The following is a 15,332-nucleotide window of genomic DNA, read 5'->3' on the forward strand; positions in this document are numbered from 1 at the left end:
GAACGGTGAGCAAAAATCCCAGAACCATGCGTGGGGACCTAGTGAATGAACTGCAGAGAGCTGGGACCAATGTAACAAGGCCTACCATAAGTAACACACTACGCCACCATGGACTCAGATCCTGCAGTGCCAGACGTGTCCCACTGCTTAAGCCAGTACATGTCCGGGCCCGTCTGAAGTTTGCTAGAGAGCATTTGGATGATCCAGAGGAGTTTTGGGAGAATGTCCTATGGTCTGATGAAACCAAACTGGAACTGTTTGGTAGAAACACAACTTGTCATGTTTGGAGGAAAAAGAATACTGCGTTGCATCCATCAAACACCATACCTACTGTAAAGCATGGTGGTGGAAACATCATGCTTTGGGGCTGTTTCTCTGCAAAGGGGCCAGGACGACTGATCCGGGTACATGAAAGAATGAATGGGGCCATGTATCGTGAGATTTTGAGTGCAAACCTCCTTCCATCAGCAAGGGCATTGAAGTTGAAATGTGGCTGGGTCTTTCAACATGACAATGATCTAAAGCACACCGCCAGGGCAACGAAGGAGTGGCTTCGTAAGAAGCATTTCAAGGTCCTGGAGTAGCCTAGCCAGTCTCCAGATCTCAATCCTATAGAAAACCTTTGGAGGGAGTTGAAAGTCCGTGTTGCCAAGCGAAAAGCCAAAAACATTACTGCTCTAGAAGAGATCTGCATGGAGGAATGGGCCAAAATACCAACAACAGTGTGTGGCAACCTTGTGAAGACTTACAGAAAACGTTTGACCTCTGTCATTGCCAACAAAGGATATTTTACAAAGTATTGAGATGAAATTTTGTTTCTGACCAAATACTTATTTTCCACCATAAAATGCAAATAAAATTATAAAAAAACAGACAATGTGATTTTCTGGATTTTTTTTTCTCAGTTTGTCTCCCATAGTTGAGGTCTACCTATGATGTAAATTACAGACGCCTCTCATCTTTTTAAGTGGTGGAACTTGCACTATTGCTGACTGACTAAATACTTTTTTGCCCCACTGTATCTGTGTTTGTGGGACAGAATGTGGTGGTTCTAAGCGCCAGGATTTTCGGCCTTGTTTGTGCGACAGAATGTGGTGGTTCTATGAGCCAGGATTTTCGGCCTTGTTTGTGGGACAGAATGTGGTAGTTCTATGAGCCAGGATTTTCGGCCTTGTTTGTGGGACAGAATGTGGTGGTTCTAAGCGCCAGCATTTTCGGCCTTGGGAAAGCACAGAAATTTGATATGAAGAATTATGGATATATCATAGTCATGATTAATGTGTCTATGACGGTGCTCGGAAATAAGGCAGTCATAATAATCCACAAGGAGGTTCCTCTGGGAAAACATGGCATTAATTAGAATTATGCTCTGCACCCATTCTTTGCTAACATAAAATTAGCCAACCTCCTCAACCGGCCATATGTAGGTGTGCGGGGTGTGGAGGAGAACATTTATAAGATCTCATGCAGAAAAATTCATTGTCTGATCCAAGAATAAAAATGAGGATTGTAGATCTGTCTAAAATGTCTGCAGTTCCTCCCGTTGCAGTCAGGGTAACGTAGTGGAGTGTGAACACAGGCATCAGATGTTATACCAGTCACATATCCTGTGTAAACCGTCTGGTGTGTGTAGTCACAGTATACAATACTCCAGGCATTGGTTATACTGTGTACTTTATGTGGTATACCATGTGCACAGACATCTGCATTATACAGGATACAGTGTGATTATGTAAGATGTGGCTGTTATCTCCTATACTACGGCCCATTATCTCTTCAGAATGGTCACAATGGCCGTCTGCGGCTGCTTCCAGCACATGTGCAGTGCACAGGTCAAGTCAGTATGTGCCACGTCACTAACGTGCTGGTTATTGCTAAAGCTGCTTTGTGATGATGTATCCACAACAAAGCATATGTGGGACAACTAATGATCGGTATAGAAATTCTGTGCAAGCAGAATTGCATTTACTTTTTTGCTAAAAATAAAAAAAAAATACCAGGCCAAAAAACAAAAAAAGGAGGAGCCGGCTGTAAGACACGGCTGAGCTCTGGCTCTGTTTAATGGGACTTGATGGGAGTTAAGACTCACTCCACCAGAACAATACAGGGCCTCCTAGGTTGTTTGCCATCAGGCTTTTTTTCTGCAGATTTACAAGGCTGCTACTTGGACTCTTCTACAAATTTTACAAGGTTCACATTTATGCCTTGGCGCAGAAGCGAGTCTGGGCAGAAATGTGCTGCAAGCAGCAGTCAATCACGTGACCGCCGGATGGATTTACTTGTGGACGTCCCATGGTTTCATGTGCCCCTCAATGAAATGCCCGAGAAAAGAGAATTTTGGGGGACTTACTGTAAAATATCTCTCTTGTACTATTCATTGAGGGACACAGCACGCACTCTTTTTTTTTTGCCTAATTTGGCGCATTTGTGGCGATTTTCTGCTGTGTTTTTCAGCTTCTACTGCTCTATCACTATCGTCAGGTGTAGTCTGCTGGGGAAGAGACAATTTTTTCATTAAGTTGCATTTCTTAGAGTGAGGTCGGGATCACACTTGCGAGAAACTCGCACGAGCCTCTTGCCTCAATACCCGGGACCAGAGCGTGCGGCAATATGTATTTCGATGCAGCTGAACACTCCGGTCCTGAGTATTGAGTCGAGTTTCTCGCAAGTGTGACCCCGGCCTTAGAATCCTGGCGGCGGCAGCATACACCCACGGTTTCATGTGTCTCCCAATGAAGGCTACGATAAAGTGATTTTTCTTTTTTTTTTTTAAACAAACTTTATTTGATGAGACAAAATAGTAGAGAGGGATTTTTACTATTAGTCTCAGAAGTCCTCTTTTTAAACTTAAAAATGCAAAACAAAGAAAGAATTGCTGTTTGGTTACTTATCTTCCCATAAAGTGTTAAAAGTTTCTTACATGTTCACCAATATAATGCCACTCACAAATATAACTGAAAAAATGATTTGTTATAAAGGTCAAAAATGGCGAAACGTTTCATTACTTATTATCCTACCTTGAAATCCGGGTCTGAAAAGTAGATCTGAGCTTTCGGCAAACTTAAACACTGCTCATAGCGGCAAACTGCATCCGGTTTTGGTGGAAACTTGCACTCTTCAATGCAGTTATCAAGGAAGACCTGAAGGAAGAAGAATAAACAAAGATAACACCACACCAGAGAAAAGGCAGCCACTTTCCTAGTAGATAATAATAATTTTATTTATATAGCGCCAACATATTCCGCAGCGCTTTACAAATTTATTACAGCGTAACAAAAATCACAGTTCAAAATAGATGAAGTGTATGAGAACATGATGTGAGGAACCTGATTATGGTTTAAGGTTTTTTATTTTGTTTTTTTTGTTGTTTTTTTTTAATGGGCCACACAGGGATAGTTAGGTTAATGCGTTGAGGCGGTAGGCCAGTCTGAACAAATGCGTTTTTAGGGCACGCTTAAAACTATGGGGATTGGGGATTATTCTTATTAACCTGGGTAGTGCATTCCAAAGAATTGGCGCAGCATGTGAAAAGTCTTGGAGACGGGAGTGGGAGGTTCTGATTATTGAGGATGCTAACCTGAGGTCATTAGCGGAGCGGAGGGCACGGGTAGGGTGGTAGACTGAGACCAGAGAGAAGATGTAGGGTGGTGCTGAGCCATGGAGTGCTTTGTGGATGAGGGTAGTAGTTTTGTACTGGATTCTGGAGTGGATGGGTAGCCAGTGTAATGACTGGCACAAGGTAGAGGCATCGGTGTAACGGTTGGTGAGGAATATAATCCTGGCAGCAGCATTCAGGACAGATTGGAGCGGGGAGAGTTTGGTAAGAGGGAGGCCAATAAAGAGAGAGTTACAATAGTCCAGACGAGAATGAATGAGTGAAACACTAAAAGTTTTTGCAGTGTCGAAAGTAAGAAAAGGGTGAATTCTAGAAATGTTTTTGAGATGCAGATAAGAAGAGCGAGCCAGTGATCGGATGTGGGGGGTGAATGAATGCTCGGAATCAAGTATGACCCCAAGGCAGCGGGCATGTTGCTTGGGAGTAATGGTGGAACCACATACGGAGATGGCAATGTCAGGCAAAGGTAGGTTAATAAAGGGAGAGAACACAAGGAGTTCAGTTTTTGACAGGTTCAGTTTCAGATAGAGGGAGGACATGATGTTAGAGACAGCGGTAAGACAATCACTAGTGTTTTCTAAGAAGGTCGGCGTGAAAGCAGGAGAAGAGGTGTATAATTGGGTGTCGTCAGCATAGAGATGGTACTGGAAACCAAATCTACTGATTGTTTGTCCAATAGGGGCAGTATACAAAGAGAAGAGGAGGGGGCCTAGGACTGATCCTTGAGGAACCCTCCTAGTCATTTTCACAGGCAGTTAGACCAAGACATTACACACAAATCAAAAGTCTAGTCACACGTGTAATTTTTTTCCCCCACACTGAGTGACCCCCCAAAAAAAGAAATCTATCTATACATATATATATATATATATATATATATATATATATATATATATATATATATATATATAATTGTCTAGGGGTCTCTTCTGTCTGTCTGTCATGGATATTCATTGGTCGTGACCTCTGTCTGTCATGGAAAACCAAGTCGCTGATCCTTTTGCCACGACCAATCAGTGACGGCCATAGTCTAGCAGCGAAATGGCCGCTGCTTTACTGCCCTGCAGTCAGTGCTGAGCGCTCACACAGGGTTAATGCCAGCGTTAATGGTCAGCATTAACCCTGTGTGACCAACTTTTTACTATTGATGCTGCGTATGCGGGCCACCATCTAGTATATATACATATTATATATATACACAGTTATATGAAAAAGTTTGGGCACCCCTATTAATCTTAATGTTATATAAAACTTGGTTCTTTTGCAACAGCTCTTTCAGTTTCCTATATCTAATAACTGTTGGACACAGTAATGTTTCTGCCTTGAAATGAGGTTTATTGTACTAACAGAAAATGCAATCTGCATTCAAACAAAATTTGACAGGTGCATAAGTATGGGCACCCTTATCATTTTCTTGTTTTAAATACTCCTACCTACTTTTTACTGACTTACTAAAGCACTTTTTTTTGGTTTTGTAACCTCATTGAGCTTTGAACTTCATAGCCAGGTGTATGCAATCATGAGAAAAGCTACTTAAAGTGGCCACTTGCAAGTTGTTCTCCTGTTTGAATCTCCTCTGAAGAGTGGCATCATGGGCTCCTCAAAACAACTGTCAAATGATCTGAAAACAAAGATTATTCAACATAGCTGTTCAGGGGAAGGATACAAAAAGCTGTCTAAGAGATTTAACCTGTCAATTTCCACTGTGAGGAACATAGTAAGGAAATGGAAGAACACAGGTACAGTTCTTGTTAAAGGGAACCTGTCACCTGAATTTGGCGGGACCAGTTTTGGGTCATATGGGCGGGGTTTTCGGGTGTTTGATTCACCCTTTCCTTACCCGCTGGCTGCATGCTGGCTGCAATATTGGATTGAAGTTCATTCTCTGTCCTCCATAGTACACGCCTGCGTAAGGCAATATTTTCTTGCGCAGGCGTGTACTCCGGAGGACAGAGAATTAACTTCAATCCAATATTGCGGCCAGCATGCAGCCAGCGGGTAAGGAAAGGGTGAATCAAACACCCGAAAACCCCGCCCATATGACCCAAAACTGGTCCCGCCAAATTCAGGTGACAGGTTCCCTTTAAGGCCAGAAGTGGCAGGCCAAGAAAAACATCAGAAAGGCAGAGAAGAAGAATGGTGAGATCAGTCAAGGACAATCCTCAGACCACCTCCAGAGAGCTGCAGCATCAACTTGCTGCAGATGGTGTCACTGTGCATCGGTCAACTATACAACGCACTTTGCACAAGGAGAAGCTGTATGGGAGAGTGATGCGAAAGAAGCCGTTTCTGCAAGCACGCCACAAACAGAGTCGGCTGAGGTATGCAAAAGCACATTTGGAGAAGCCAAATTCTTTTTGGAAGAAGGTCCTGTGGACTGATGAAACCAAGATTGAGTTGTTTGGTCATACAAAAAGGCGTTATGCATGGCGGCAAAAGTCATAGTTACTCACCGATAACGGTGTTTCTCGGAGCCCATGACAGCACTACGGAGAGAGGGGATCCGCCCTTCAGGGACAGGAAACCTACAGATACATAAGGGCGGTACCTCTCCCTCGCATCAGTTGGTTTACAGAGCATCGGAGGACCTCCAGGTTAGTTTACAACAGAGAAAATACCACATTATAACATTTCTTAACAGAAAAGGAACCCCGTGCCTAAATTGTAATATATGAACTATATAAATCATATGTGATTAAAGGTGCTCACCACACTCGTGATGGGAGGGAAATAAGCGAGTGCTGTCATGGGCTCCGAGAAACACCGTTATCGGTGAGTAACTATGACTTTCTCGGTCCCCCATGACAGCACTACGGAGAGAATTGCAGAGATTAAGCTTAGGGAGGGACCACCGCCTCAAGAACCCTTCGACCGAAGGTCAGGTCAGACACAGAGGCTAGATTTAATCTATAGTGCCTAAAAAAGGTCGACGGTGATGACCAGGTGGCCGCCTTACAGATCTGTTCTATTGATACCTCTGACCTCTCAGCCCATGAGGTAGCTACTGCTCTTGTGGAATGCGCTCTTATACCGTCCGGGATCGCATTCCCCGTGGATGAATATGCCAACGCTATTGCCTCTTTTATCCACCTTGCCAAGGTACCCTTGGATGCCCGGAATCCTTTTCTGGGACCCTGAAAACAGACAAAGAGAGAGCCTTCCTTCCTATACTCCCTAGTGGAATCTAGGTATTGGACTAGACATCTTCTGACGTCTAGGTTATGGAAGTTCTGCTCTTTCTCATTTCTAGGGTTCGGGCAGAAGGACGGCAGGGATATTTCCTGTGACCTATGGAATTTTGTTGCCACTTTTGGCAAATAGGCCGGGTCAGGTTTTAGAGTGACTCTATCATCCATGATTTTTGTGAAAGGGGGGTTAGAGGACAGGGCTTGAATGTCGCTTATCCTGCGTGCCGATGTTAAGGCTACTAGAAGAATGGTTTTTAGTGACAGTATTTTTATGGGAATCACATCTATGGGTTCGAATGGTGGACCAGATAATGCTGAAAGGACTAAGTTTAGGTCCCATGAGGGCATCTTTTGGGTAACTACAGGTTTTGATCTTGTTACCGCTTTAACGAATCTTATTATCCACGGGTTGGCTGCTATATTCTGGTTATAGAGAGCACCCAGGGCTGCTATCTGCACCTTAAGGGTACTAACCGCTAATCCTTGTTCCAGCCCTTTTTGTAGGAACTCAAGTATCTTATTAATTGAAGGTCCCTCCTGGATTTTGACTTTAGATACAGACAAGAATTTTTTCCATGTTTTGCCATAAATTTTGGTAGTAATAGGTTTTCTACATTTTAATAATGTTGTAACCAAGTTGTCTGAAAAACCTCTTTTTATTAATAGTTCCCGCTCAAAAGCCAGGCTGTCAAATGCAAGTTCGTCTCCTGTGGGTGGAGGATCGGTCCTTGCTGTAACAGGTCTGGCAAATTCGGAAGAACCCATGGGTCTGAGACTGATAGCATCCTTAGCCAGGAAAACCATGTCCTTTTTGGCCAGAATGGGGCAATAAGGATCATCTTTGTTTTGTCCTCTCTGACCTTGCGGATGACCGCCGGAATTAGGATGGTTGGTGGAAAGGCGTAAGTTAGTTTGTGTGTCCAAGGAATGAGAAAAGCATCCAGAGCCTGGGGATTCCCTTCTGGGTTTAGAGAACAAAATTTGTTTACTTTTTTGTTTTTGTGATTGGCGAACAGATCTATTGTTGGGGTTCCCCACATTCTCGTGATCTGGTTGTAAACGGACTGATTTAGGGACCATTCGCCTTGTCTCAACTGAGTTCGACTCAGGTAGTCTGCTTTCTCGTTTTTTGACCCTTGAATATGTAGTGCGGAAAGGGAGAGTAGATTCGTTTCCGCCAGGCGGAGAATTTTGGCGGAGGAATTCATCAGTAACTGAGACCTTGTTCCCCCCTGGTGATTGATATAGGCTACTGTCACTATATTGTCCGAGAAAATTCGGACATGATGTCCTCGAATGTAGGGAAGAAATGATAGGAGAGCCTGATACACTGCCCAGAGTTCTTTTTGATTCGAGGATGCTGATAGTTCCTGAATTGACCAGTTGCCCTGAGTCACTCTGTTTCCCATGTGGGCTCCCCACCCCCTGGGACTTGCATCGGTTGTTATTACCCGGGATATTTCGGGTACCCAGGGAATCCCTCTTGAAATATTCTGGCTCTTTCCCCACCAGAGAAGGGAATGAATAACAGAGGAATTTAGAGTGACCCTGCTTTCCAGATTGTTTTTTAATATTACCTGCCATTCTAGTATGTGCCACTGAAGCTCTCTTGTGTGGAATTGTGCGAAGGGTATCGCCGGCAGGCATGAGGAAAGGGACCCCAATAGGGACATTGCCCTCCTTAGAGTCATGGAGGGGTTTTGCAGCGTTTGTGCTATCATGGCTAGTATTTTGTCCTTTTTGGGGCCCGGGAGCCGGCACTCTTGAACCCGGGAATCTAACGTCAGCCCTAGGAACTCCTGTACCTGAGAGGGTTCCAACTTCGACTTTTTTATATTTATGAGCCAACCCAAGTTCGTTAGAATAGTCATTACTCGGTCTCTCTGTTCTCTGCAACTTTGAGCCGAGTCGCTGGCAATAAGAAAATCGTCCAGGTAGGGAACTATGATAATGTTTTGTTCCCTTATGTGGGCCATCATCTCCGCTACTATTTTTGTGAATATCCGCGGAGCTATAGAAATCCCAAACGGAAGGGCCCTGTACTGGAAGTTTCTTATTTTCCCTTTTATGGACACCGCCATCCTGAGAAACTTTTGAGAAAGCTCGTGGATGGGCACATGATAATATGCGTCGGTTAGATCTATCACAACCATGTAGCAATTTGGAAAGAGAATCTTTATTGTGGATTTTATTGTCTCCATTTTGAATTTGTGATTTCTTACGTAGTTGTTTAAGTTCCTTAAATTTATAATTGTCCGAAAGGACCCGTCGGGTTTCGGTACCAGAAAGAGAGGGGAGAAAAACCCGTCCCCCATTTCCTGAGGAGAAATCTCCCGAATTACAGCTTTTTGTAGAAGGGAGATAATCTCTTTTTCTAGTGCCGCTTGCTCTATCGTCGAAGACCTCATTTTTGTCACAACATAATTTCGAGGAGGGAGGGAAAGGAAATCTATTTTTAGACCAGATTGTATGAGTCTTAGAATCCAGGTGTTGTTGGAAATTTTCTTCCAAGCAGGAAGAAATGTGGTGAGCCTTCCCCCCACCGCAGGGAGAATGTCATTTGGCGGGTTTTTTATCACGGGAGGTGTTGCCAAAGAGGTAGCCTCTATCTCGTCTTCTACCTTCTTCCCACTTATTTTGGTCTCTAGGTGGTCTTCGACGAAAAAATTTTCTACTCCGAAAGGACTGTTTAAATGGGGTTGGTCCCAGATTTGGAAACCCCTTCTTTTTGTCACCCGCTTTCTGGAGGATGTCATCCAGGGTTTCCCCAAATAAGAAGTTTCCCTCGCAAGGTATAGAACACAGCTTCAACTTTGTTTGGAGATCCCCTGGCCAGCTTTTAAGCCAAAGGGTCCTTCTGGCCGCGTTGGAGAGGGCAGCGGCTTTGGATGTTAGACGCACTGAGTCCGCTGAGGAGTCTGCTAGGAAAGCTGCTGCAGCTCTAATTGCAGGGATTGAGTCTAATAATTTATTCCTGGGTGATCCGTCCTTGATCTGGCTTTCCAACTGGTCAACCCATACCATTAAAGACCTGGAGGTGCAGGTTGCCGCGACTGCAGGTCTCAGGCTACCCCCAGCCGATTCCCAAGCCCCTTTGAGAAAGGTATCTGCTTTTTTGTCTAAGGGGTCTTTGAGGGTACCCATATCCTCAAATGGGAGCGCGAATTTTTTTGAAGCTTTGGCTACTGCCACGTCCAATTTGGGTGCCTTGTCCCAAGAAGTGGACGCTTCATCATCGAAGGGATATTTTCTTTTCAGCGAGGGTACTGAAGAATTTTTTCTGTCTGGTTTCTCCCATTCTTTTTTGATTAGAGTCTGGACATTGGAGTTTAACGGAAAAGCTCTCCGCTTTTTTTGTGTCAGACCTCCAAACATGATGTCTTGAGCCGTTTTATCAGGCCTGGGATCCTCAACCCCCATGGTGGCCCTGACGACTTTAACTAAAGCGTCCACTTCCTCTAATGGGAAACAGTGACGGCCCGAATCTTCATCAGAGGAAGATAGGGAGGATTTGGAATCATCAGAGTCCGCGTCCTCAGATGAGGATCGGACAGAGTGAGCATATACCGTCTCCTTCGCCTTTTCCTTCCCTTTTTTGGAGGATAACAGGGCATTCTGAACTTCTGATCTAATTATATTTTTAAGTTCAGAGGCAAAGTCAGGGGTTTCTTCACACAATAGATGCTGGATACAGGATTTACAAAGCTTTTTTCCCCAAGTTACCGGCAAAGCTTTGTTACATGTGGGGCAGACTCTATTTTTCTTTTTCTCCAGGCTCTTCTTACCCTAGTAAGGGAGAAGAGGGAGCCCTATTATAGGAGTGTATACTTTCACGAAGATCACTCACCATTCAGATGTGAAGGCAGGTACCGGTTCTGGAAGAGGGCCGGGATCTGGTAGTGGAGTCTCCTGAGGAGGGGAGTTAGTCCTTGCAGCAGATCTGCTGCGCTGTGTGGATCGACTGCTTGATCCACTTCTTCTGGAGCTCTTTGGGTCATTTTTCTTATGCTGCTGCTGCCTGGCTGGCAGCTGCTGGGAATCGCTGTCCTCCATAATGAAAGGGAGATAGTGCGACAACTAAGTGTGCACCATCTCCCTTTTTGAATCCGGCGCTCCCCCGGCGTTCTTCCTCATTTCCGGTCCTGCGCACATCCCCGGGAGAGGAGATATTACCGCGCATGCGCGCGGGGACGACCCGGAAGTTGATGCCGCATTTCCGGAGCGGCGGCCATCTTTCTTCACCCAGAGCGTGCAGCAGCCTGCACCGAAGCTCCGGGTGACCAGCGCCCCTTTGTCCATCGGAGTCCGGCGGCGGCCTCTCCCCCGCACACCCTGGAGAACCCCTCGGTCCCAGCGGTGGCGGCTTCGGGTGCCGGACACGCCGCGGCAGGAGCCTCCTCGCTGCCGGAATTCGGCTGCCCGGTCCCGGTCCTTGGATACGACGTCTTCTTTGCAGGTACTGCCGAAGAGAGGTTCCCCGTCAGGGACAGGAAACCAACTGATGCGAGGGAGAGGTACCGCCCTTATGTATCTGTAGGTTTCCTGTCCCTGAAGGGCGGATCCCCTCTCTCCGTAGTGCTGTCATGGGGGACCGAGAAAAAACACAGCATTCCAAGAAAAACACTTGCTACCCACAGTAAAATTTGGTGGAGGTTCCATTATGCTTTGGGGCTGTGTGGCCAATGCCGGCACCGGGAATCTTGTTAAAGTTGAGGGACGCATGGATTCCTCTCAGTATCAGCAGATTCTTGACAATAATGTTCATGAATCAGTGACAAAGTTGAAGTTACGCAGGGGATGGATCTTTCAGTAAGACAATGATCCAAAACACCGCTCCAAATCTACTCAGGCATTCATGCAGAGGAACAATTACACTGTTCTGGAATGGCCATCCCAGTCCCCAGACCTGAATATCATTGAACATCTGTGGCATCATTTGAAGAGGGCTGTCCATGCTCAGCGCTCATCAAACTTAACTGAACTGGAATTGTTTTGTAAAGAGGAATGGTCAAAAATACCTTCATCCAGGATCCAGGAACTCATTAAAAGCTACAGGAAGCGACTAGAGGCTGTTATTTTTGCAAAAGGAAGATCTACTAAATATTAATGTCACTTTTCTGGTGAGGTGCCCATACTTATGCACCTGTCAAATTTTGTTTGAATGCAGATTGCACATTTTCTGTTAGTACAATAAACCTCATTTCAAGGCAGAAACATTACTGTGTCCAACAGTTATTAGATATATGAAACTGAAATAGCTGTTGCAAAAAAAACTATTTTTAGAAAACATTAAGCTTAAGATTAATAGGGGTGCCCAAACTTTTTCATATAACTGTACTGTATATATATATATATATATATATTAATAATAATAATAGTATACCGTATATACTTGAGTATAAGCCGACCCGAGTATAAGCCGAGACCCCTAAGTTTGCCACAAAAACAGGGAAAACTTAATGACTCGAGTATAAGCCTAGGGTGGAAAATGCAGCAGCTACTGGTAAATTTCAAAAATAAAAATAGATACCAATAAAAGTAAAATTAATTGAGACATCAGTGTTTTTGAATATCCATACTGAATTAGGAGCCCCATATAATGCTCTATACAGTTCATGATGGGCCCCATAAGATGCTCCATATAATTCTGCACAAATGTTGATTATGACCCCATAAGATGCTCCATAGACACATTTGTCCCGTATAATGCTCCACATGGCCCCATAAGATGCTCTATAGAGATATTTGCCCCATATAATGCTGCACATGGCCCCATAAGATGCTCCATACAGATAATTGCCCCATATAATGCTGCACATGGCCCCATAAGATGCTCCATAGAGATATTTGTCCCATATGCTGTTGCTGCGCTAAAAAAAATATCACATACTCGCCTCTCGCAGCTCAGGCCCCCGGCACTTGCTAAATTCACCAGTCCCGCGTTCCACCGCAGAGCGTCGCTGTGTCTTCCGCGTCCTCTGCACTGACGTTCAGGCAGAGGGTGGCGCGCACTAATCGCGTCATCACGCCCTCTGACCGGAGCGTCACTGCAGAGGACACGGATGACGCAGCGACACTCTGCGGTGGAACGCGGGACTGGTGAATTTAGCGCACGGAGATACACTCACCTGCTCCTGGCGCGGTCCCATGCACGTCTGTTCCCCGGCACCTTCTTCCTGTAGTGAGCGGTCACATGGTACCGCTCATTACAGTAATGAATATGCGGCTCCACCCCTATGGGAGTGGAGTCGGGTCCATATTCATTACTGTAATGAGCGGTACCATGTGACCGCTCACTACAGAAAGAAGCTGCTGGCGTCGGGGAACAGATGTGCAGGGACCGCGCTGGGAACAGGTGAGTATTACACAACTCCGCTCCCCCTCCCAACCCGTGGGTATGACTCGAGTATAAGCCGAGAGGGTTACTTTCAGCCCAAAAAAGTGGGCTGAAAATCTTGGCTTATACTCGAGTTAATATTAAATTACCGTATTTTCCGGCATATAAGACGACTTTTTAACCCCTGAAAATCTTCTCAAGAGTCGGGGGTCGTCTTATACGCCTGGCACGGCGTGTGCAGGGAGCGGTCCTGGATGGTTCCCAGGGTCTGGAGGAGAGGAGACTCTCATTCAGGCCCTGGGATCCATATTCCGCGACGTCATCTCCGGTCCTTCGTGCAATGCATCCTTGGGAACGGAAGCCGCCGCTTGCACCGCTGAGAGCCGGGGGCCATGGGAAGATAAGTATATCCATATTTTTTTATTTTTTTTTGTACATTAATATGGATCCCAGGGCCTGAAGAAGAGTCTCCTCTCCTCCAGACCCTGGGAACCATCCAGACGGCACACGCCATATAAGACGACACCAAGCGTATAAGATGACCCCCGTCTTATACGGCGAGTATATCCCAAACTCCATATTTTATATGGAAAAGTTGGGGGTCATCTTATACGCCCACTCGTCTTATACACCAGAAAATACGGTATTTATAATATTTATTATATGTAAATTATTATACATTATTTATATATAATGTACCGTATATACTCAAGTATAAGCCGAGATTTTCAGCCCAATTTTTTGGGCTGAAAGTCCCCCTCTCGGCTTATACTCGAGTCATACCCGGGGGTCGGCAGGTAAGGGGGGGCGGGGGCTGTGTAATTACACTCACCTGCTCCCGGCGCGGTCCCTGGACGTCCCTGCTTCTTCCAGCGCTGCAGCTTCTTCCTGTACTGAGCGGTCACATGGTCCCACTCATTACAGAAATGAATATGCGGCTCCACCTCCCATAGAGGTGAAGCCGCATATTCATTAATGTATGAGCGGTAACGGTGACCGCTCAATACAGGAAGATGCAGCGCCGCGGAAGAAGCAGGGACACAGCGCCAAAAGCAGGTAAGTATACGGGGAGGGGGAGCACAGCGCTGCGCGATATTTACCCCTCCTCGTTCCAGTGAGGCTCCTTCTTCATCGTCCTCTGGCAGTGACGCTCAGGTCAGAGGGCGCAGTGACGTAGTCAGTGCGCGCCCTCTGCTGAACGTCAGTGCCGAAGACGGAGCCGCACGAGGAGCAGGTAAAAGTGCCGGGGTCCTGAGCGACGGAGAGGTGAGTATGTGATTTTTTTTTTATGGCAGCAAAAGCAAATGGGGCAAGTGGCTGTGCGGAGCATCTGTATGGGGCCATAACACTTGTGCAGCACTATATGGGGCAAGTGGCTGTGCGGAGCATCTGTATGGGGCCATAACACTTGTGCGGCACTATATGGGGCAAGTGGCTGTGCGGAGCATCTGTATGGGGCCATAACACTTGTGCGGCACTATATGGGGCAAGTGGCTGTGCGGAGCATCTGTATGGGGCCATAACACTTGTGCAGCACTATAAGGGGCAAGTGGCTGTGCGGAGCATCTGTATGGGGCCATAACGCTTGTGCAACACTATAAGGAGCAAGTGGCTGTGCGGAGCATCTGTATGGGGCCATAACGCTTGTGCAACACTATAAGGAGCAAGTGGCTGTGCGGAGCATCTGTATGGGGCCATAACACTTGTGCAGCACTATATGGGGCAAGTGACTGTACGGAGCATCTGTATGGGGCCATAACGCTTGTGCAGCACTATATGGGGCAAATATCTCTATGGAGCATCTTATGGGGCCCTTATTACCCTTTATGCAGGATTATATGGGGCATATTTTAATATGGAGCATCTTATGGGGCCCATCAACTGTATGGAGCATTATATGGGGCTCCTGATTCAATATGGAACACTTAAACTACTGATGTCGCAATTAATTTTACTTTTATTGGTATCTATTTTTACTTTTGAAATTTACCGGTAGCTGCTGCATTTTTCACCCTAGGCTTATACTCGAGTCATTAAGTTTTCCCAGTTTTTTGTGGCAAAATTAGGGGGGTCGGCTTATACTCGAGTATATACGGTAGTCATGTTGTTTGTTTTATGAGAGTCCATGGGAAGAAAATAAAATAGGAATAGGGCAGTTGACATATTCTCTCCATGGGTCATTGGAGATCTT

General features: G+C 45.6%; 2 protein-coding genes across 5 annotated transcripts in view; both read right to left on the bottom strand.

The window, feature by feature from the left end:
* Positions 1 to 15,332, bottom strand: part of TTC3 (tetratricopeptide repeat domain 3) — a 210,500-nt gene that overhangs the window by 61,480 nt on the left and 133,688 nt on the right. For all 3 annotated transcript variants that reach the window (XM_077293880.1, XM_077293881.1, XM_077293882.1), the window contains one exon: positions 3,018 to 3,140. In XM_077293880.1, the coding sequence (XP_077149995.1) occupies positions 3,018 to 3,140 (123 nt within the window). The remainder of the gene's footprint in view (positions 1 to 3,017; positions 3,141 to 15,332) is intronic.
* On the bottom strand, positions 6,339 to 11,206 carry LOC143815058 (uncharacterized). 2 transcript variants are annotated; one of them, XM_077293877.1, is made up of 2 exons: positions 10,675 to 11,206; positions 6,339 to 10,590 (listed from the first exon to the last, which is right to left on the bottom strand). In XM_077293877.1, the coding sequence occupies exon 2, from the start codon at positions 8,449 to 8,451 to the stop codon at positions 6,454 to 6,456; it is 1,998 nt and encodes a 665-aa protein (XP_077149992.1). In that variant the 5' UTR covers positions 8,452 to 10,590; positions 10,675 to 11,206; the 3' UTR covers positions 6,339 to 6,453. The 2 variants fall into 2 exon arrangements, with proteins under 2 accessions (XP_077149992.1, XP_077149994.1); XM_077293879.1 differs by having other exon boundaries at positions 8,254 to 10,590.

Source organism: Ranitomeya variabilis, chromosome 3, assembly GCF_051348905.1.
Source record: "Ranitomeya variabilis isolate aRanVar5 chromosome 3, aRanVar5.hap1, whole genome shotgun sequence".
NCBI lineage: Eukaryota > Metazoa > Chordata > Amphibia > Anura > Dendrobatidae > Ranitomeya > Ranitomeya variabilis.

What these genes read in the sequence shown, in the direction of transcription:
- LOC143815058 (XM_077293877.1), bottom strand. Translation starts at nt 8,451, where the DNA reads ATGCCTGCCGGCGATACCCTTCGCACAATTCCACACAAGAGAGCTTCA.